At 42.1% G+C, this 24,438-nt stretch overlaps 1 protein-coding gene across 2 annotated transcripts in view; it reads left to right on the top strand.

Annotated features, from left to right (window-relative positions):
- Positions 1–24,438, top strand: part of LOC119656185 — a 125,757-nt gene that overhangs the window by 96,279 nt on the left and 5,040 nt on the right. Inside the window, exons 3-8 of one of the 2 annotated variants that reach the window (XM_038062536.1) lie at positions 20,093–20,187; positions 20,272–20,503; positions 20,560–20,732; positions 20,798–21,048; positions 21,149–21,376; positions 21,448–21,584. In XM_038062536.1, coding sequence (XP_037918464.1) covers positions 20,093–20,187; positions 20,272–20,503; positions 20,560–20,732; positions 20,798–21,048; positions 21,149–21,376; positions 21,448–21,584 — 1,116 coding nt within the window. Of the gene's footprint in view, positions 1–20,092; positions 20,188–20,247; positions 20,504–20,559; positions 20,733–20,797; positions 21,049–21,148; positions 21,377–21,447; positions 21,585–24,438 lie in introns of both variants that reach the window. The other variant, XM_038062535.1, reaches the window with a different exon arrangement.

Genomic DNA, 24,438 nt, shown 5'->3' with positions numbered 1-24,438 from the left:
TTTCTGAGAATGGGTCCGTTAAAGAAATCATCACTTTTCACCCCTCCCACTCTCCACCATTCTTACAAATCTCAAAACTAATACCGGCTTCGAAAAGTACTAATCGAGACCTTTCATTTGACACTCCACATGACTATATTCGGTGAAAAAATTTTTAACACTCCCCTTTTACATATATGGGGACCCCCCCCCCCCCCTCCCCAACTCAATGTTGAAGGATATCACTCAATGCAGCTGCTACGCCCCACCAACTCTGACAATGTCTGAATTCGAGGAAATGCTTGATAATCTTGTTTTCGACGCAAGGGGACGCAATCCAAAGGTGTTTCCTGGTGATTTCAACGCTTGGGCCCTTGAGTGGGGTAGCAGAGAACCAAATGCCAGGGAGACCTCACCCGACTGTCCAAATTGCGATGAAGTCCCAGAGGACCCAGAGCATGTATTCTTCCACTGTCCGAGATTTGTGAAAAAAGGAGGAATCTAGAGGAGACTCTAGGAGAGGTGCTGGTACCAGAAAATCTAGTGCTGAAAATGCTAGCACATCAAGAGAATTGGGATGCGGTTAACTTCATAATCGCATCTATCTAAAATAAACTGCGAAAAGCAGAAGAGAGAAAAAAAACGCGGTCACGTACGGCGCGTTTAGAAGAAAGGTGACTAAGCTAGAGTGAGCTGACTCCGCCCCGTGATGTAATACCTTATAGTGGTTCCGTAGGGCAGGGAGAGAGTTGGGGGTGGTTTTAGTGGGTAAAAATCCCACACGCTGGTGGGGTCCAGACCAGTGTCTTTTGAAGATTTCCACCTCCTCAAAAAAAAAAAAAAGACAGACAGACAGATAGACATTGAACCGATTTTAATAAGGTTTTTTTTGCAAACAAAACCTTAAAAATTGCATACATTACAAACCTTTATAACATTTAAATTTGAAGGCAAGCACAACAATGATCGTCGTAATTGCATGCAAACTACTTCAAAATTTGATTCATCCGACTAAAGTATGTACATTGGACCAATCTTCCTCCATTACATGTTAGTGTCTCAGAGCGAGCCCAATTAAGTCGCCCTGGTTTCTTCCTGGCTTTGCAACCTTTTAAACCAGCTTCTATTAGCCTTCTTCTTGCAGTGCGAGCACTTATTGACTTTCCGGTCTCTTCAGTTAAAGCTGCAGCAAACTGCAAAGAAGTTTTTTCTGCCTTTCACAGACTCACCGATAAGTTTGCTGTCCTGACGGTTTGTAGTCATGCGTTTTCTGCCAGTTCTTGGCTTATTTGCGTGAGTGTCAGTCTCCGCGAACCGTTTGATAGCAGATTGCACTGTGCACCTTGAACACTTCACCTACCTCGGAATTTTATGGTGTGTTCTTCCTTCCTTCCTAAAAGTTGCATTTTCATTCGATTTTCAATACTAATTTCGTTTCTTTTCAGCATTTTTAAATAACTCTTTTCTCAATGTAACCGTAAAACTATAAATGTTGATCTTCAGGCTAAGATTTCCAAATGCAGAGTGACCAAATGTTAACAAAAAATTATGTGGGAAAGTAAACATTCCCTTAGTTATTCACCAGATGTTTTATGATCGCTAAAATATGTCGGTCATTCTTTGGAATTCCGACGTCGGTATGACTTTTAAAAAGAACATAGTCCAAATAGCACACGTGTTCCGTACCTTTACTTCGGGTGCCTAATACTTTTGGCCAAGACTGTATATAACCCTAATATGATAAGAGTTCCTTAACGAAGCCCGTTTGATGGGTCTCCGGAATGGATGGATCCGGCTGTCGCATAATTTAACAGCCCTTATAAATAACGGACTAGCTGAGGCCTAACGTTGTTTAGGTTTCATTACAACAAATCTGTGAAAGATAGCCTTTCCTTGTTCCCAACTTCTTTTCGGTGTATCGGATAGAGATACCTCAGTTCCCATCTTTGTCCCTGGCTGGTCTTCACGCGTATTTGACTTAATTTCTCTAGTTTTGAGCTGCATGGTTTTTCGCTTGAAGTAAATGACTTTAAGCCTGATTCTCACACCACCTTCTAGAATAAAATTTCCTTTCCCGGTCTTTCGTTAGGATACATACCTAAATATTTATCTTTTTAAGGTTTTGTGTTAAGCAAAATTTTATTAAAGTCAGTTCACTGTCTGTCTGTCTGTCACACTTCTATAGGTATGAAATTTGTTGGGAAGGTGGGAAGGTTGTTTGGAAGTCGGACTATTACTAACAAAGTAGTTGGTTTTGTGCAAATTTGCTGCAATCTTAGACTGAATGTCTGTATCACCCTAAAGTTAATAGTCTGATATAACACATACATATACATTGTGGGCTACGTACTATCCCATTTATACGTTCACTCAAATATTCTCTGTAAAAAATACACAAAAACTTTCATACCTGAAGCACCGACTTTCTGGTTTTCTACTTGTTTATGTTTTGACTGGAGAATTATCGTCTCGTAGGCGATTGGCTTTCAGAAGGCTCTGGGTTCTTGGGCCATTGCAATTATAGACTAAAAGGTACCGCCCTTTGTGCTTCCGATGAAAGTCCTTCCCTCCCTGCGTTTTAAATGACAACATCTGTGATCAAATTAATTTTAAATCTGTATACTCTCTCTTCCTCATCGGTATAAAGGGATAAGTGTGCTAGAACTTTGGTGGCAAATGGAAGCCTATGCTGGCATACCCTAAACGATAACCTGTCTCCAATTTTTCTGTAGGCTTTGGGATAGCTTTGTCCTCTTGGTTGGCCATAGCCATGAGCCTTGCAGTTAATTCCACTTTCTTTTGGAAAAGTTGGATTTGATATGACAGGTTCAGATGAACGAAAGTTAGGTAACTAATCGGAATTTTAAGCTAGCAATAAACTTTTTAAAAATATGTCCTTCCGGTTTTGTGATTTAATAACACATTTGATAACTCGTTCACGAACTCATAATTTAAGTTTATCAAGCCTCCAATGGGTCCCGGGGGGATCAGTGCTTTCAAGTGTTCAATTCTCGTAAACTCCTGAAATTTAAGTGGATATTTTTGCATAACTAAATTAAATATCTGAAATAATAAAAACTTGTTGTTTCTTTTTCGTTGGTGTGAATATTTATTCTTGCAGATACCGATATTTCGGGAACCACTTGCTCCCTTCATCAATGCTAACAAGTTTGCTCATCTGTAGGCATTAAGGTTGTATTTATACTAATCTAAATCTATACTATATACTATGATATTATGTAAAAGAATAAATATTTAATTACGTTCTAATAGCTAATTTATCTATCTTGAAACGAGAAGAGGTTTATTTAGTTTTCTTAAAGAGTTTTCTAAACACTGAGGAATAGCAATTACCAAGATCTGAATTCAACCTAGTGTCAACCGGTTGCTTGTTAATGAACCAGCTTTCATAGAACCTTCAAATCCTTACCGCTTATTTCATGGCCGCATTCCACCATATGTTTAGCCGCCATAGATTTAGTAGATTTTCGGGAGTACTTGACAGCCAACTCTGCCTCCTTCATGTGCTCCCTAAATCTGGTAGTTACCAATCTTTTGGTTTGCCCGATACACACCTTCGATAAATGCCGCTCATCTCCTCTACCGTTTTTCGGTCTTTTTCCCCAGCCAGTTGGGATTTTAACTGGTAGATACGGCTTGATCCTACCAGCTGTATGTCAAACCTTTTCAATGTCCACTTTATGTGCTTGGACAGATTTGAGAAGGTGACACTTGATCGTTTTTGAGCGGTAGAGGGCGATTGTTGGCTATATAGTGTAGTCAGATTGCTACGTTCTAACCTTCGTGTGTGTCTCCTAATCATTGTGTCTATGGTGGCGCTGGTGTACCCGTTCTTCTTTGCCGTGTCCATGATGTAGAGTTTTTTGCTCCGGTAGTCTTCCTCTGTGAGAGGAATTGTTAGGAGACGGTGGATCATAGTGCCATAAGCAGCCATTTTGTGCTGGTAGCTGTGGAACGAAGTGGCCGGGATTGTACGCTGAGTGCTGGTCGGTTTCCTGAAAATAGAAAAAGAAAATTGTCCGTTTTAACGTTTGATTAGTAAATCTAGGAAAGCCAATTGGTTGTTAACTTCAATCTCATGATTGAAGGTTATTTTAGGGTGTAGCGTGTTGATTTTATCCAGCATATTTTGGATACTTGTGTCCGGGATCACTGCCAAAATATGATCCACGTTCCTCAACCATATATTTGGCAATAATCCATCCTGCTCCATTTTTCCCTCCAGTGATGCCATAAAGATTTCACTTAGAAGTGGGGAGAGAGGATTGCCCATCGCTACACCCGAGGTCGTTTTGAAGTATTTTCCCCTGAATGTGAAATAATTTTCATTCATGTAGAGTGAAGCCAACCTCTCATTTTGTTTAACCCTTCTCTCCATTTCGAACCAAAACGTAGTAGCCAATCTTCAAATTTTGTTATGGCCTCTTTTATAGGCGTGCTGGGAAATAGAGCTTTGACGTCAAATGACACTAGGCGTTCAATATCCGCCAAAACCCCTACTGCACTCAATCTATCAATGAATTCTTTCGAATTTTTGACGGATTGGCTTCCGTTAATAGACCCCATTTTTTGGTATTCCTCGACCAACCATTTTGCAATGTTGTATGTAGGGGAGTTAGAATCTGCAATAATCTCTCTCATCTTATTGCCTGATTTGTGTATTTTTGGTTGGCATCTAATTCTAGATAAAGAGGGGTTTGGCATCCGCAGCCGGGCTGGGTTATCAACCACTAGAGAGCATTCTTTGAGGGCCTTCTCTACTCGTTTAATTGATCCTGGTAGCGGATCGTTCTTTAGTTCGAAGTAGTTTCCTCCAGTCAACTTTTCCATTACTAGGTTATCGTAATGTTGCTTATCCATAATTACAATCGCATTACCTTTGTCCGCTTTTAGGTAGTATACCGGCTTCTTCTTCAGTTCCCGTACGATCTTGGTTTCTCGCTGGTTAGCAGACTTCCGAATCCTGTTTTGGTGAGCGATGGCTTTTGACATTTCATGCCGGATTTCCTCTTTTGCTTCATTGCCCATGAATTTTATAGCTCCTTCCACATCTACTACAACGTGTTCAACTGGCAGGTCAGTTTTTATAGCGTAGTTCCAACCCTTGTTTAGGAGATCCATTTCCTCCTTGCTGAAACTAATAGATGATTTATTAACAACTTGATTAGGAATAGTCTAGTGTGCGGCGAGTTTTTTATCAATAGGTTGAGCTTCTTCCTTAGCAAAGTCCGTTTCCGTTCACATTCGTGACCCCGTTAAATTTTGAAGAAGGTAGATTCCACACAGTTTTCTGTTGCTGCTAATTGCAAGTGTGCATTATATGCCTTCAGTGTGGTAGATGTTAATTTTGCATGCAGCTTTTTAACACTAGACCTAATTAAGGTTTCTTCGACTGATCTAGTAAGATTAGAGGGTAAACTTAAACCTGACTTAATACTAATCACATGGGACTTGGGCGTGACACCGTACTTCAAGCATAGTTTGAGAAATTTGATGTCTTCACCAAGTGCAGCCATGCTTTTTTTGAATTTGAGCAAACTATTGAAAACCGCTTGAGGCTTGACGGCCGTGTTTATTTGAGTGAAATTATGCGGTGTTTCCAAAGATTAATTGTCTGAAATAATAAAAATATTCACACCAACGAAAAAGAAACAACAAGTTTTTATTAAAAAAAAATTATAGGACAAACAGTTTCGTCCAGGGCAGAGGCAACTCTTCAGACGCTGCCTTACCTCTGCCCTGGGAGCAGCGTGACCGTGAGTGGCATCAGATGGAAAACGCTCTTTTATATATTCAGGAAAACACGCCAAGGGTGCGAATTATATCCAATCGAAACCAATAGTTTTCCTGAATATATAAAGGAGCGTTTTCCACCTGATGCCACACACGGTCACGCTGCTCCCAGGGCAGAGGTGAGGCAGCGTCTGAAGAGTTGCCTCTGCCTTGGACGAAACCGTTTGTCCTATAATTTTTGTAATGCTTGGGTGCCATGCCCCAAACGAGGGATCCGCGGACCAAAGAGACGTGGGAGTAAGTTGCTCTCCATTTGGTCCGGTCCAACAACAAGTGGTTGTGGACTTAAGATCCCTCACTTATCCTAAACAAGTTTTTATTATTTCAGATAATTAATCTTTGGAAACACCGCATAATTTCACTCAGATAAGTTAAATAGAAACAATGGCTGCCTCAGCGTACTTTGCTAGTGCACTTAAATAGGTTTTCCAGTTGCAGAAAATGTTTAGATCATAACACTCGCATCCATCCACCTCTGTACTTCTCAGATGGCATTCTTGGCCCAGAAAACACTTGGTTATTCCTCGAATCTAACCCACTTAATTTTCAAGTTCATATCGATGGGCTGCAGTCGTGCTCCACCACGTAAGCTCCCAGCTCGGGTTGACTCCACTACACCCTATTTTTTTGCTCCTCAGCTACAACTGACGTGCGTTTCGATGAATGGACTCAGCTCATAAACAACTTTGTCAACGATTCTGTGTACGAAAGCTAAATCGATTTCCACGTGAGTCATGGCCATTTGATTGTCTGCCACCCTTGGTGTTGACACGAACGTGATTTTAAGCCAAACAGAATGGCTTGCAGCAAGCCTAGGTTCGAACCTTGATGCGGCTGAGAGGCTTTTTAAGCGCCCGAAGCGAATGCGTATGCGGCATGGGCCCTGAGAAGCGATAGAGCTGCTCGTATCCAATGGCGATTACCAGCTCCAATTACGAGTTTTACGATGCTTCTACTGGGCAATGTGGGTGTTTGGCCCAATGCAGTTTCCGCACTGCCTTTTAATCTTTTTGTGCGTTCGTTGGAAATAATTAGCCCGGACCAATCACTCAGTTGCATTGCAATGAGTAGTTGTCCCAGAGTGGTTCAAACGAGTATTAACCCTAAACTCCACAAAAGAAGCCTATCACATCACCCTGAACGTTGTTAAATATCACCACAAATGCGAAAGTCAACTTATTTTGATATTTTTCATTTAATAGTGTAATTAGGGACCTTGTGAAATAGGAGAATTTCCTAATTGTGACGGTGTTGCTTTCTTCATTGGTTTGAAATGTTATACGACGTTATGGCAACTTCGCAGCTCATGAGGTATATGGCTGGAGAAGTAATGAAATTATTTGGCTGAAAAGAAGTTATAATTATAACGAGCTAGAATGAACCTTTCGATATTGTTTAGCTCGTTCGATTCTTGGTAGTCATAAATGTTCATGTTTACCTTTGTGCTTGCCCTGTTATTGCCGGCCTATCACTCGTTACAACAGTATTAAGCTTTGCCAGTTTCGTTTGTTTATTTGTTTTTTTTTTTGAGAGAATTGTCCATAATTGTTAATACTTCCATGTTAATTTGATAAGGTTTCTCGCTTTATTTAATTTCGGACTACTTAAATTAACCTTTTCTAGTGATAGCGCTTCCATTTCAGTACTTTTTTAAGCGGATTTTCGTTACCCACTGACTCTGCTACTTTCTTGGTATCAAAGCAAAGTTTATTCAATCTCCGCATGCTCTCCACCGAAGATGCAGACGGTTGATCTTTGGTAGACTTTATGGTAGTACATTGTTTCCCAATCTTATTTGTGGGCGATGCTTTGCCACCTCAGTATATCTCTATCGATGCTAGAACTAGAAATAGGGTTAAACTTGCTTTCGCACAGTGTACAAGGATGTATTCAACTTGGTTACATGCTCCGGTCTGTTTAATCGTATTTGGAGTTATGCTTAACTAGCTAAGGGGTTAAACCTTGCGAGATTTTGACTGGTTTGAAGGAACATTTTCTGGAAGCTACACTGCCTCAGAACCGATTATTTACATACTTTTGCCTGGGACGACAAAGGGATTGTATGAAATCTTTTTTTTTTCTTTTTTTTCAGCCTTTGCCCCGTTCACAAGCAGGGTTGGATCATCATGGTCGGTTTCGTTATTTGGCTCTATCAAATGCCTGATCAAGATACAATCTCGAGACTTTTAAATCCCCATCCAGCGTATCAAGCGACCGTTGTTTCGGCCTGCCTTTTGGTTGTTTACCATCGACTTCGATGTTCAGACCAATCTTGTCAAGTAAATTCTCGTTAGCACGGATTGCGTGACCACACCATCGAAAACGCTCCTTTCGCAATTTTTCCACGATCAACTGCAACTCCATAACGATCGCGGATATCCTCATTCAAAGCGCGCGTGATCAAAGCGTGTCACACCACTAGTCCAATGTAACATCTTCGTCTCCATTGCCGCAAGACGCCGTTCATTTTCTTTTATAGTCGGTCAACACTCAGAACGATAGAGTTGTGGAACGCCACTTTATTCAGCTTGCGTTAATGCGTGAAACAATTTCATAACGCAGTTCTCCATTGGCTGATAGCGTTGACCCCAAATATTTAAATCGCGGAGTTTTGAGCAGATCACTGCCGCTGACAGTGATTGTGCCTGTTTCATGGGGATAGTTCGTCAAAAATTCAGTTTTGTTTAGATTCATGTTGCATGAGGCAATCATTCCATTTTTGGATAAGTTGCTCGACATAATTTTTACTATTAGACGCTAGGAAAACATCATTTGCATAAAGCAGTGTATAGGGCACTGGACGTTGGATGTCCCGTGCGACGGTGTCCATAACAGGAACAAAGAGGAGTGGTGAGAGGCGCTTCCTTGATGAACACCAACAGAGACACGAAGCGGTTTTGATACACCCGCCGTACTTCGAACTTTACTTTTCGTATCGTGGTAGAGCAATTGAACCCAGCGCACGAGTTCTTCTGACACTAAGTGTTGTCGTAAAGCATACGAGATGAGTTCGTGCGGCACACGGTCAAACGCTTTCTCTAGGTGCAGAAATGCAATGTAAAGAAGGCGATGCTTCGCCATGCTCATGATTTCTCCATGGGTAACCGCGCAGCGTGTATTGCGTCAGTAGTTCCACAGTTTTTGACAAATCCGGCTTGATTTCAACGATTTCGCGAATACGGTTGTCAAGAATGCGTTCAAAAATCTTCATGGTATAGGAAAGTAACCGGATCGGACGGTAATTTGAACATTCTGCTGGACTACCTTTCTTTTTCCATATTGGAACAGTGGTACTTTTTTGCCAGTCAGATGGCATTTTTCCTTCCTGATTAACCCGATTAAAGAATTCACTGAGCCACAGTGTTGGGTCCTAGCTCTTCGCTTTCCGGGGTTCAGATGCAATGTCGTCAGATCCTGTTGCTTTCTTTTCATTCGTTTGATTGCCTCCTCGACTGCAGCTCCGCTGACGGGTGGAATTACTCCAAATGTCGGCAATGATAATGAAAGTGTAGAATGAGCAAATTCTTCCGTTGAAATCTGCTCGAAGTATTTTCGCCATCTATTAGTCGCGGCTCGACGGTTGATAAACAAAGTACCGTTTTTGTCATAAACGCAACAGAAATGTGCGTTCGTTTCACGTGCGTTTTGATAAGTCGATGCAGATCTCTCTTGTCATCTCGAGTGCCCAGTTTATCGTAAAGATTTTTGTAATGGTCCGCTCGGGTGACTTCCCGGTTGGCATTCTTATCAATTTGCCAATTAGCGCGACAGCATTGTACTCTAACCACGCAGCTATCCGGACACACCACGAATAACCGCGAATTATATTATCATAACTATTATTGTATGGTCCAGCAGGTGTCGAGGTGGTTCTTGCAGGTCGAATCAGAACCCAGCTCAAATTTTGCAAATGTAGCTGTTTCTTAAGAATAATCTGTTAAGCAAAGACCTTAATTTTCTGTACCTTGTTACTAAAAAGCGACATGGTTCCAACTCCGCAGAATACTGAAATACGGTGGTTTTTAACTAGTTGAGGGAGTAGCTTGTATCCGAAGAACAATTGTTCCATTCAGAGACCTTCACTCTCTCCCTTCATTCAACTTCATAGAATTGAGATGTGAAATTTTTCTAGCATTTTTAATATTCGCGACGCCCTGTGAGTTGGTACTTAAGAATACACTCAAAGTTTTCCCTACTTAAGGCGATTAAAAGGTATCTAAATTTGTGGTTGCTACAGAAACATTAACAACGTCTTGGATATGGGCTTACCTCCTGCCGAAGACAGTTGGGTTTCGAAAAAGGACTATGATAGATTTGTGGAATGTGCACACGCTCCTCAACAATGGTATCGAGTGCCCCCGGAGTGCTCTCGAATCAGGTATCGGACTGTTTCTGGCGGCTACCGCAAGGTGAGCTCTGAAGCTGGGAGCTGGTTTTTGACAGACTTCTGACTGCAAGATTCCGGTCTAGTAATCAATGTGTGATGTATGTGCGTACACCCGTATACTGAAGAAGGGAACAAGTTGTTTCGGAAATATCGATATTTGCTTAAAAAAATAATTACCAGCGATGGAGAGATGGTGTTTCGGTTCAGGTCAAGAAGCATCAAAATTGTCCAGATAACTAAATTAGACTGAAGATAAACACCAACGAAACCAAGGTTCCTAGCCTGACGGGTCACGTCTTAACAGTAATAGATCCACTTTCACTGCCTGGTATAAAATCTGGAAACGCAGTTATCACAACACCAAGATCAAGTTGAGACTGTTCTGTGCTAGTTTTTATTCTGGGTTGCTATATGGAAGTAACGCATGGATAGTGACCACCACTGTCACTCGAAAGCTGCATACCTTCGTTAACACCTCCCTGCGTCGTGTTATTGGTGTAGGTTGTGCTGATATTATTTAAAAAAAGAACTTGGTCGCCCACAGGCCGCGATGTTATCAGAAAGTGGAAGTGGCAGTGGATAAATCACATATTGACGAGTGGGTTGCCCCAAGAACACTTGGACATCTTTGGATTTTAGGTAATGCGATGGATGTTGCATAGGTGTGGTTAATGCGCTATACCCCACTAAGCCGTAACTGGCAACTATATCTCTTGCAAATATAACCGTGATATGATATCCGAAGTTAAGATCACTTTTCTTTCATCATCGGCTGCTTCTTTGTAAATGATATAATTTTGTCAGACACACACGTAGATACAGACATAGGAGAAAGAAGTTTATATTGGGCTTTAAAATGTTCAATTTTCATTTTGGAATGACATAAAAATGGAAATTATTATACGTTTCCATATAGTGCCATAATTTCAAAGGCTATTTCCCAAGGTTTGAATGGTAATAGTTCAATGCATTTTAGCTGATCTTCTGTGTGTCTTTTAACCACCTAGTCTTTGTCTACTTCTCCTATTTTTTTCTCTAGCAATACAAGTAGTTTATTACTTTAGGTGTTTACGCCGCCGCGGTTGGAAACAGAAGAGACCGGCTTATTTCCATGCGGTCCTTACTGTCCCAACCAACGGCATTTTTCCACCGCTAATTCTCCACTCCCCTGGTGCGTTCCGAAAATGAGTGAGTGGAGAGTTCCGCGCCATCTACCCGTCCGCATCCGCAACATCCGAAATAAATTTCGAATGCTGCAGATCCTGCCGCGCCACAGCATATTCTTTGAAACGACGTCCTTAAAATTTTTCTGTGAATTACCCAAAATGTGGTGTCGAATTCCTTCAAGAGGTATTTGGGTGCTACTCATAAATTGTTTTGGTACTTTCCACGAATTCGGAAATCATATAGGCGAAAACGTATTTCATCATCATCATCAACTGCGCAACAACCGGTATCCGGTCTAGGCCTGCCTTAATAAAGAACTCCAGACATCCCGGTTTTGTGCCGAGGCCCGATATCCCTAAAAACTGTCTGGCGTGCTGACCTACGCCATCGCTCCATTTTAGGCAGGGTTTGCCTCGTCTTCCTTTTCTACCATAGAAATTCCCCTATAGACTTTCCGGGCTGGATCATTCTCATCCATACGGATTAAGTGACCCGCCCACCGTAACCTATTGGGCCGGATTTTATCCACAACTTGACGGTCATGGTATCGCTCATAGATTTCGTCGTTATGTAGACTACTAGGTTGGTTGGTTTTTGGTGATGACGTTGCCACCATATATTTTGTCTTGCCTTCATTAATGTGCAGCTCAAGATCTCCTGCCGCCTGCTCGATCTGGATGAAGGTAGTTTGTACGTCTCGGGTCGTTTTTCCCATAAAGTCGATATCATCAGCATAGGCCAGTAGTTGGGTGGACTTAAAGAGGATCGTACTTCTTGCGTTTACCTCAGCATCACGGATCACTTTCTCGAGGGCCAGGTTAAAGAGGACGCATGATAGGGCATGCCCTTGGCGTAGACCGTTGTTGATGTCAAATGGCCCTGAGAGTGATTCTGCTGCTTTTATCTGGCCTCGCACATTGGTCAGGGTCAGCCTAGTCAGTCTCATCAATTTCGTCGGGATACCGAATTCTCTCATGGCCGTGTACAGTTTTACCCTGGCTATGCTATCATAGGCGGCTTTAAAGTCAATGACAAGATGATGCAACTGATGTCCATATTCCAACAGTTTTTCCATCACTTGCCACAGAGAGAAAATCTGATCTGTTGCTGATTTGCCTGGAGTGAAGTCTCTTTGGTATGGGCCAATGATGTTCTGGGCGTATGGGGCTATCCGGCTAGCAAAATACCGGAGAGTATCTTATAGATGGTACTCAGCAACGTGATACCTCTATAATTGCTGTACTGTGTGATATCTCCCTTTTTATGTATGAGACAGATAATGCCTGTTTGCCCGTCTTCAGACAATGATTCGCTGTCCCACACTTAGAGCACAAGTTGATGAAGCACTTGGTGTAATTGGCCGCTTCCGTATTTAACCAATTCGCCTGTAATTCCATCGGCTCCTGGCGACTTATGATTTTTAAGCCGATGAATTGCACGGAATGTTTCTTCTAGACTTGGTGGTGGCAGTATTTGTCCGTCGTCTTCAGTTGGCGGGACCTCCAACTCGCCGATGTTCTGGTTGTTCATTAGTTCATCAAAGTACTCAACCCATCGCTCCAATATACCCATTCTGTCGGAAATCATTTCCCTCTTTGTCTCGGCAGGATGACCATCGAGGTGTATAAGACTTCATCCTGCTGACTTGTTGGTAAAACTTGCGCCCCTGGTGCGGTTGTTCCCTGTAGTTTTTGAGTTCAGAAACCTGTTGGTTCTCCAAGGCTTCCTTTTCCGTCTGTGAAGTCGCCTCTCCGCTCGACGGAGTTCGTGATAAGTCTCTGCGCGTGCACGCATTCTTTGAGAATGCAACATTACTCGGTATGCAGCATTCTTCCGTTACGTTGCTAGCTTACATTCATCGTCAAACCAGCCATTCCAACTCCTTTTGCGGCTGGGGTCAAGTATGTTTGTGGCCGCATCAATGATAACGTTCTTCAGGTGGTTGTGAAGATCATTTTGGGATTTTGGGTGGTGTTGTTATTCGAGCTCGGAGCACCATGCGAATGAGATAGTGATTCGAGTCTATATTGGACCCCCTATATGTTCTGACACTCACCAAGGCTGAGAGGTGACGGCGATCAATCAACACGTGGTCAATTTGATTGAAAGTGGTCCCATCTGGAGAGGCCCATGTATGTTTGTGGACCGCTTTCCGCACAAACCAGGTACTTCCAACAACCATTTCTTGTGACACTGCTAATCGTATGATCTGCAGTCCATTGTCATTAGTATTTTGGTGTAAACTATGGGAGCCAGCGTATCGCCTGAATATGGACTGTCATCTTTATTACCAAAAGTCAACCCATGAGTAATTTGACAGTCTCCATCTCAACTATTGAGACTCTTCCTCTTTGTTTCTTCTCCAATCGTCCATGCTGAGGTACTATCTATTATCCTCCCTGCAGTAATTGGAGCGATAAATTTTCACTCTAAGCACACATACATATATATGTACTTATAATTCCGACACCCTGTCTTCAAAAGGTAAAAGGACGTTCACAATACCTAGGACCATATTCACGAAATTTCGAACTTTCAGATTACTTGGCCACATAAAGTACTATCATATTTCAATATTATAGCTTTATCCCTGAAGTACTAAATAATTCTCTGATTCCTATTATGCTCGTAATACCGCACTTCCACCCGCCATGCATCATCGGGTTAAACCATGGCGGCAGAATCGTCCTCTGTGAAATTTTATTGGCTTGGAAAATGGAGCGGTTTCATTATCGTCACAACACTTTCTGGCCATTCTCTTTAGCCAGAGGGTGGTCACTTTTGATTCAATTCGGGGGTCCTCGGATCCGGATTAACATTAGATAATGAAATTGTTCATGGTCAATGGACTCGGCAGCGTTTCAGACAAATTTCTTTGGAAATTAATTAGCGTGAATACGGACTCAATGCTCTATCATTGATTGGTGAATCTATTTAAAGCATGGATTAAGAGATTAAAAGCTGCGTCCTGAACTGTTTTTGGAAAGGTTGTGAGGTTCAAGAGGTGACTATTTGAGTCATTGTGAACATATGCAACACTGTAGCGGGTACGAGCTGGATATTTTATTGGAAGGGGCGAAATGGGATCCGTTTATGGTGGACATATGGGTTGGCATTTGAATTACAGTATGGGAAGGGACGAATATGGAATGAATTTCGAATGAATGCAACTTTGTCAATTAAATTTTGTTACTGTGGGTGCTAGTCTGATATTTAGTTAATGGGTTAGATTTGTCGCTATTTGATAATTTTAGGATGGGACGAAAACAGGGTTTTTTTGAAAGAACAAAGCAAAATTTTGCTAGTAAAATATTGGTCAGTAGGCAGCAGAATGGGCATTTCAATGAAGTAGAAATTGGCTTAAAAGACTGTCCCATGATCAGTTTAATATATAGTGTTAGGCTAATCGAGTCGGCAGTTAGGGGAAAAGGGCAGCCCTGAATTTCATGGCCTCTTGGAGAGCTTATTCCATCAAGCACATTCTGTAATTGTGCTTTCCCACAGGGCTATGTTATGCTATGCGTAAAAGAAGGTCGTTGTTCAAATGTCACTGGCGCAGAGGGCCTTGAAACAAATGTTGAGAGAAGGTCTAGATATCGCCCACACCTACCTGACTTACATATCCAATGCAGAAATTTCAGAAATGAACACGATGTCTAAATGTTACTCGTCCTCTCAAAGCTATTTGAAAAACGACAAGTTTAACAAATCATACCATATCGAATTGAAAACAAATTGATACCTCACAACCAGTTGAAACCTTGCAATGCCTAATATCTACTGCGGAGCCAGCATGGAGGAAAAGTACGACAACTCTTACCTTGCGGAAATTGGAAATCCGACTACGATCGACCGGTCCGCGGTACTACTGCCTAAATTGGGAGGAAAATTCAGTCATTAAGGAGGGAGGACTACAGGCTGAATCCTGTATGTCAGAAAGGTGGGACGTATGCGAAAGGTGCAGCATCATTTCTGACCTCTGTCATAGAAATTTTCTCCAAGGATGGTAAAACGTCACAAAAATAATTTACCATCTTCGGGAGTCGCTGTGGAAAAAAATGTTGGAGCCTTTAATGACGCGAAGGTTTAAAAATCAAGGATTTTTCGAAGTGCACTAACAAGGCCGCATTAAAGTGGCTCAAGCAGGTAATTTAACTTTGAGTTCTCGCGGCGAAGCCTGGAAGAGACCGGATACCGGTTGTTGCGTTTTTGATGATGATGAGATAGTATTTGCTAGTTCAGCTTACAAATCACACGTCCGAAAATCGAAATCTCCGAGAAGATACACTTGGGTGAACACAAATGTAAAATTCAAGTTTAGTTTTTTCATCTAGACTTGGCACAAGACAAAGGACTCTATAATCTTGAAATTACCTCTCTTAATTATCTTCCTCGATGTCCATCTTTCCCATCGGTTAACTGTAAGGTGACTTGAATCGAATGTCTCTTGATTTTAATCGGTTTTCTCCAATTTCTTAGGCAGCCACTATTACCTATACGATGTTGAGATAGCACCTTCAATTGGGCATAAGACCAGTAATAAATATATCAAAGAAATAAAATATTATTGAATATTTTTTTATTGTAGCGAAAATTACCACTTTGTTTGTCGTTTTGAGTTGATTGAAAAAGTAAAAAAAAATCGCTAAAAGAACAAGAACTTTTCTGGATGATTCCTAGATTAAATATACCGCTATAAATTGACCCTACTTTCATCATCATCAACCGCGATTCGGTCTAGGCCTTCCTTAATAAGGAACTCCAGACATTCCGGTTTTGCGCCGAGGTCCACCAATTCGATATTCCTAAAAGCTGTCTGGCGTCCTGACCGACGCCATCGCTCCATCTCGTCTTCCTCGTCTTCTTTTTCTACCATAGATATTGCCCTTATAGACTTTCCGGGCGGGATCATTCTCATCCATACGGATTAAGTGACCCGCTCACCGTGACCTATTGAGTCGGATTTTATCCACAACCGGCGGTCACGGTCATGGTATCACTCATAGATTTCGTCGTTATGTAGGCTACGCAATCGTTCAACCTCATGTAGGGGGCCACGAGCGGAATAGTTTTTGTGAGGTGAAATAGTCTCTGTTGGCTGACAACAACCGTGCGCGGATTTCATCATCGTAGCTGTTATCGGTTGTGATTTTCGACCCTAGATAGGAGAAGTTATCCACAGTCCTACTACTTTGAAGGAAATCAAAACAAACCGAGAAACCGGAAGCTGGACGCTTCAGGTATGAAAGGTTTTGTGTATTTCTTTTATAGATGCCATATAGTGGCAACTTCTTAATTTTTTCCAGATTTTTCGGTTGGGTAGTTTTTGAGAATGGATCCGCGAAAGAAATGGTCACTTTTGATTCCCCGCAATCTCTACCTTTCCAACAAATGTCAAAAGAGACCGGCTTCGGAAAGTACTAACCGAGACCATTTGTTTAATACCCCATATAACTGTGGTATAATCGATGAAAGACAAATTTACACCCCCCTTGTGCATGTATGGGGACCCCCCGTAAAGTCAACGTAGAATGAAGTAGGTCGCTGCATGCGTGAGCGTACAGAGTTGCTATCTTTCCGCGAAATTTGGTGTCAACGGCTACAATCGTTTCCGAGAAAAACGCGTGTGACTGACAGATAGACTTGCATTCAAAAAGAGTTCTATCTTGCTGAATGCAGTTCCATTCTGGAGAAAAGCGCTGTATGTTTTAGTCAATGCACATAAACTGAGTGCGCTCTGCAAAAGAACAGCCATAAGAGTGTGTTCTACTTGGAAGACCGTTTCAGATGATGCAGCGTTCGTCATCTCGGGAATGATGCCGATTGAAATCTTGGCAACCGAGATGATGAACATATGTAACACCAGGTCCATCTCTTCTTTATCGCAGGTGAAAAAAAAACCGAAAGGGAGAGTGACATAAGCGAATGCCAACAGCGATGGGATCAGTCAGAAAAGGGCCGTTGGACTTACAGGTTGATTCTTTCCATCAGGGATTGACTGGAGAGAAAACATGGCGATCAATTATAATCTCACCCAGTTTCTCACCGGCCATGGAGGATATTGTCAATACCTACCGGTTTAAATTGGACACCTCACCTAATTGTCCAAACTGCGAGGGGGTCCCAGAGGTCCCAGCGCACGTTTTCTCCCAATATCTTGGTTCGTGGAAGAAAGGTGAAGGTGAAGTGCTGTCACCAGAAAATTTTGTCTGGAGAGTGGTAGCTTGCCACGAGGATTGGGATGCGATCAATTCCATCCAAGAAGTGAGGAACGGGCGTTACGAACCCCACGGGTTGACGGAGGGAGGCTTAGCTAAAGTAAACTACACCCCGTGATGTAATATCTAAAGGTGGTTCCAACAGTTAGGAGGAGTAGGGATGGTTTTAGTGGGTAAAAATTCCACACTCTGGCGTGCACAGGCCAGAGTATTTTGAAGATTTATACAAACCGATCTTAATTAATAATTAAAATTGTCATTACTCGTTTGCTTTCTCTTGTTTTTATTGACTCCGTTCCGGTTATATTTTGAGTGGATACACATGAGACTTTAATTAAAGTTACTCCCATAATGGCAAAAGTGGTTCGCTAGCTTCAGTGAAGAAATATAAGTCCACCCATGTCCTGGCATCCTCCATAAAGCTAGAAACGATGATTCGCAAGAGTTAATTAATGAAAATTTAGCTTATTCGCGATAACAGCTTGCAAATCAACATAACTTTTTTGACATGTAATTTTAATACATTGGAATTGAAGTAGGACGGATTTAATGAAGCTATCGATATGATATCGCAGTTTATTTCATTTTTTACATTAACAGAAAGAATTTTTGCACCGAATCCTTATGGAGTCGATATAGATTTTCTTCTATAATCCCACGCGCAGAAAAAGAATCATGGGTTTGGCATGAACAATCTGAACGGCAAATAATTCTCCTTTGTCCTTTCCTTGATATGAGGAGAACGTTGCATTGCAAGTTTTCTACATCTTGTTTGTCCTTTTTCCGGAGGTTGAAATCTCATCGACGTAACCCACTATAGTCGCCTCTTTAACAACAGGAACGTTGAGGATATCCTTATACTTGATATTCTACAATGTTCGGGTAGGTAGGATAAGTCTAGCAGACTGTTACAGATTCTTTGCTGTGACATTTTCCGCATGGTGTTCAATAGGCACGAAAGTTCAAGGATGGTTAATAGCAATGTTTACCAGATATAGATATCAGTACTTGCCATTAAAGTCACCTTGAATGGCTATTGGCCTTCGCCCTTTCGTGTTAAAAACCAATCTCCGTAACATGTCGTGGAAATTAGCCAATATTAGGTGTGGAGGAGTATAGCAATTACAGATTTATATGCGTCTGTTATTGCCCATATGAAGCCAGTTGCAAGCTGCGTCATATATTTTTGCATGGGTTAGTCACTACATGCCCACAAAGCTGACAAATCCGCTATCATTATAACCAATTGTACCTCCGGTTCGATTATTGACATCGAGAGCATGTCTTGACCCGCTCTACAGTGACTGACTAACGTCATTTTCCCATCGCAATTAACGCGTTTTTGAATTCTGGACACTTGCCGCTTTTGGTAGGCATACTGCTATCTAAGTCCACTTTCCAGGCTTCCCAGGCAATATAACTCATTTCTTCGCACCGCACCACCTGTATTGGTTAGATCGATCATCATCATCAACAGCACAACAACTAGTATCCCGGCTAGGCCTGCCTTAAGAAGGTACTCCAGACCTCCCGGTTTTGTGTCGAGGTCCTCCAATTCGATATCCCTAAAAACTGTCTGGCGTCCAGGCCTACGCTTCTCAGGGTCTGCCACGCCTTCTTTTTCTACTATAAATATTGTCCTTATAGACTTTTTTGACTGGATCATCCTCATGAATACGGATTAAGTGACCCGCCCACCGTACCCTATTGAGCCGCATTTTATCCATAACCTGACGGTCATTGTATCGTTCATAGATTTCGCCATTATATAGGCTACGGAATCGTCCATCCTAATGTAGGGGGCCAAAAATTCTTTGGAGCATTTGTCTCTCAAACGCAGCCAAGAATTTACAGGTTTCTAAAGAATACATAAGGACTGCCAAGATCATTGTCTTGTAGAGTAAGAGTTTTGGCCCAATGGTGAGGTGTTTCGAACGGAACAGTTTTTGTAAGCTGAAGTAGGTACTATTGCTGCCAACATCAGTCCCCGGATTTCATCGGCGTAGCTGTTATCGGTTCTGATTTTTCCCTCGATAGGAGGAGTTATCAACGCCCTCAAAGTTATAGGCTCCTATCTCCTATCTTGCAGGTTGGTTGTTTTTTTATCAGATCTATCAACTGCACTTATTCATTGTCACGCTGGATGTCCGTACAAGAGACACTTGAAGGATCTAGGGCGACACACCACCCATCAAATAGGGGCCTTCCCGAAGTTCAGGTGTGCGGATGGTCGACGTTCACCGCCTAATGCTCACAATACTAAATACCTTCTGTAGATAGGAATATCGTGCTTTTGACATACAGCGTAGCATTTTCACCAAGTAAATTTTTCAAAAACATTCGGCTTGGCTCTTGCCGAAGCTTGGGAATGAGATCCTCTTTTTCATTACCGCGGATAGTATTGATATTTACACGCAATCTTTAAGATCATGGTTAACTTTCGCCTTTCTTAGTAGCCATAAACCACAATTTTTCATTCTCAGTTAAACTATACTTTATAAATATGACCCTGTTTTGTTCATTTCAGATGTTCACTCCAACTAAAAGAATCCATTCCGCTTGTCATTAAAGTCACATCACCTCAGAACTCAATATCTCGTCGTTTATTTTTCAATGAAACAAGTAAGGCCAAACGTACAATTATGAACTGATGATCTCAATTTTAACTTCACATCATGTTAGAACTTCCATTTTTTATTTCGATAGTAAATATGACAAAGCACATGAGAATGCAGAAGGAAAATGTCGTCCTGCCTTGCGCAACAAACGGCCAATACGACTTAATTCTCACATCAAAAAAGCATTCGTTTGTCCGCGTCGAAGTCCTCGGAAGACATCCGTCATGGAACTGGAGGTTGTTGAACGAGACCAATCCGATTCGAGTAAGATCCCAAAACCGCATGCAAAAAAAGCAGATGATCATCAAATGGAGCAAAAGGTTAGTTTGATTTCAAGCTCTCTAGTGGAAGTAAATGCATAGCTCTCTTCCGCCAGCAAATTAGACATCCACGCCATGCATTACTGCATAGTCATCAACACCAAAGCCTCTCAGAAAAACTTCTGTGCAGCCCTTCAGGATTCGCTTAATAGTAACACCCTTCAAAGCAAGAGGAACTGTTTGGCGCCGATTGATAATATCTGGGTGAGACAAAGGGAGCGAATTATTGGTAAGCCCATGGGTCATATTGTCTAATGCAGGACCTTGAAGCGCTAACATCCTTACATATCACAGATCCCTATTCAACCAATGTGATCTGCACAGGAATGAAACCAAACCAAATAATAAAGGGTCTCGTACCAAACATGAAATATTTCATCGATATTTATGGAGTTCACTCAAAGAAACAAAACTTGACGATTTTGCTGAAATCAACTTCGGTATGGTTCAACCGCACTCATCCCGGTACATTGCGCGACAATTTGCTGACTTTGGGGAAGATGTCCGGGAGCAAACGTGACCGTGAAGCCATTTTCAGTTACAAGGTGAGACAGCCGAAGATCAATAGTCCCTGATCTTTTAGGAACCCAAGAGATTAAAACAAGGACTAATTACTTATCAAACGTTTACATACATTAATTTCAGATTCCTCCAACTTCATTGAGCCGCGGACAAGTTCGATTCCTGGTCCTTCCTTGCTCTGGTAGCCAAATTGACGTGAAAATTTTGAAGCGCAGACAAAGGATACGGACTGAAACCGATATCTACAAGCCAACGTATATTCCTGTACCCGAAGCAAATCCTGGTGACCGCCTAATTCTTCGAGTAAAGCCTAGTAACGTTGACGAGTTCTTGCATGCCAACAGAGTCGGAGTAAGTCCATTACTTTTGGTATTGATTTATTTGCAAGATTCACCTTTCCCATGTCCTCTATTTTTGTATAGATTGCTGTCTCCATGACTGGACTATTCAAACATTACCCAGAACTACCGAGTAATACTTCAGTGTTTTTGAGTGGCTCTTATAGGAACTGTGACCCGAAAATCGCGTGGTATCCCTCTCAAGACTTAAGGAAGATTAGGTAAGTGTAACCGCATTTGCACAGTTTGTTTTTACTTCGCATTTAATGAAAATCAAGAAGCTCTCACGTAGCTTCTTAATGATAACATCGTAGGGCTTATTTTTCAACCCCATCTAAGTAAATTATTATCCCTAATATACATATATGTATGCATACACATTACATCCACAGTTATGTCCACTTGACAAGTAATCTACTGTATTGTCCTTTTATTTCCTATTTCTCAATCAAAATGGGTTGGCCGCTCTGAATACATTTTCAACTTTCTACCTTTTGCAAACTACCATCGGAGGTTCGGATCCTATTATCAGAGGATAATTGGGGTGGACTTCATTCAATTACTTTCGTTAATTTTCGCCAGAGATGCAATATTCTAGGTATACTTTGTGCCGGTGCTGGCCACCAGTTCCATTAATTAAAAAGGAGCGGCTTGCTATTTTACAACGTAGAATCCTTTTACAAAGAGATCCAAGCTAACAGCGTAATGCCATTATTGGAACAATAAATGATATAGGCAATACCAAATTTTGAAAAGCTTCTTTCGTTATTAACTTATTATGTCGATACCGTTTTTACAATCCAAAGTATTTTTTATGATTAATAAATATGGTAGTGTGGGCTTGTGAGTTGAGGCTCAAGAATATGCTCAAAGTCTCTCTTACTAGCCGTAACTTGCTGCCAATTTGGAAACTTTACTGGTACCGAAACGTGAACAAAGCAATGGATAAGGACTGACTTTGCGCCGAAGACGTTTCACTATCAAAACCGGATTATGGGTGGTTTTTGGAATGAGCGGTCCTTAGAATAATAGCTTTCCCCACTCGAGTGAGAATTTCAAAAATGTAAGCTGGACATTCTGAGCCCAACCCAAGTAAAATGATGCGACTTCGAAGGATATTCCCATCTCTCATGCGGCAATGTGCTTTTTTACTCTGAAAGGCAAGTAGTAGCTGACGAGAATCCGGTGTCCAATTATTCCTGACGACTACCATAAGGCTACCTTGAACTGGCAGCCGGTTTCACCCCTTGGTCAGTAATCAACCACACCTACGAACTCTTCCAAAATTTCCCGCCCCCTCATTTTCTACCGTTCTGCGCCAAGTGCCACCTTGACCTGGCAGCCGGTTTCATCCCTTGGTCAGCAATCAAGCACACCTACGGACTCTTCCAAGATTTCCCGCCCCCTCATTTTCTACCGTTCTGCGCCAAGTGCTCTTAGAGCCGTCCATTCGTCGGCCATCTTCCTTAATGTGTGATCTATCAATTGTCACTTCGCCTTCTGATCCCATCACCCACGGATAACTGGCCTGACGCAAACGAGTACGCACGAGGCTTGCAGCTTTCGAGTAACAGTAGGGATCACTTTCCATGTGCTACTTCCATATAGCAACAAAGAAAGAACGGTAACACAGAACAGTCTCAACTTGATCTTGGTGTTGACATAACCGCTCCGCTATTTTGAACCGATTTTCATATGTCACGCTGAGAACTATTAGTTTTTCGGGAAAGCTCCTCCTGCCTAGAGCACACCGGATACACTCACAGTTCACGCTGTACGAACGCTTTCTCGAAATCGTCGAAGAGCAGATGAAGCGATGATTTAAACTCCCCGCGCTGTTCCAAAATGATTCACAAGATGTTGATGTGGTTAATGCAGAAGGATACGGAGTGGAAACCAGTCTGCTCCCTGTCGATCACGCTTTCGAGGTGTTGATGCGACCTTCCAGGATAATGTAGGGGGCACGCCGATACTCAGAGATCGTACAAGTGGAAGTGGCAGTTCTGCAGAAACTGAGGGTGCAGCGATGAACAGGAAAGGAACAGTAGCTTCATGCCGTTTAAGTGCACTAATGGGTCAGAAGACTTATCTTCTGTTTGAAGGAATAGTCTGAACCCGTACGTTGCGGTGTCTAGCCATTTCATCCACGAGAAGCGGAACTTCACTAGATCCACCTCTTCAGTCCTGTTTCATCGTGGATGAGGAGTCAACGGTTAACGTATCTCACAGTACCACGGAAAGATTTGCGACTACATGCAAGTGCTTTCGTGATGAATTCAATTAAATTTTGGTAGTTTATCGTGGCGCCTTTCGTTTAGAGTTACCCGCATGGCCTTCTTAAGACATGGATTAATTTGGTAACTACAATTAGAACCTCGATATGACAAGCAACAACGCCTGATTTTGAATTCATACTGGTGGATGCAATACCTACCCAAATTTCTAGCGAGCTAAGGAGCACGGTGCGTGAGTTGTTTCACAATTCTACGTTTCCGGTCCGAAGGTCTCTTTGTTCGCTTGAACGTAACCGCAACCCCCATGATAAACCCACTAGGGGGCCAATCGCTAATAACTGAACTAAAAGTAAATGCCACAGGATTTTTTCTGAGGTCTGTAAATTCAGAAGGCTATCACGGTTCCCATGGTACCAGCCCTGGTTTCGTGGCCGAGGCCACTTCAGATGAGTCCACATGCAGGCTAGGGTCTGGTCGCCCTAATTAAGCCTTTGAGTATTCACCTGTTGCATCCCGACAAGTAAGTCAAAGGGAGTACAGCTTTTTTCGGTACCACTACATGGAGGTTCTCCTCGGCCACTTGGTTTTTAGTTCGGCAAATACGGTTGCTGCTCCGTTTTGCTTCCCGCCACCTTAAAACACCCATCAATAGATAATTCGAGACCTTTTGCTCACGAGATTCAGCCAAATTTTGTGGGACCCTTTCAGGACGGGGCCGGAGGCCTGCAAAATATCCGAGAAAAGAGGGGTTTTAATGGCTGCTCAATGCTCAACGATATTCTCATTCGGTATCAGCAAAATAAATGTCCCACTCTCGTGCGACAACTGGATCATACAAGCG

Source organism: Hermetia illucens, chromosome 4 (assembly GCF_905115235.1).
Source record: "Hermetia illucens chromosome 4, iHerIll2.2.curated.20191125, whole genome shotgun sequence".
NCBI classification, from domain to species: domain Eukaryota; kingdom Metazoa; phylum Arthropoda; class Insecta; order Diptera; family Stratiomyidae; genus Hermetia; species Hermetia illucens.
This window is presented reverse-complemented; position numbering and strand designations above follow the sequence as displayed.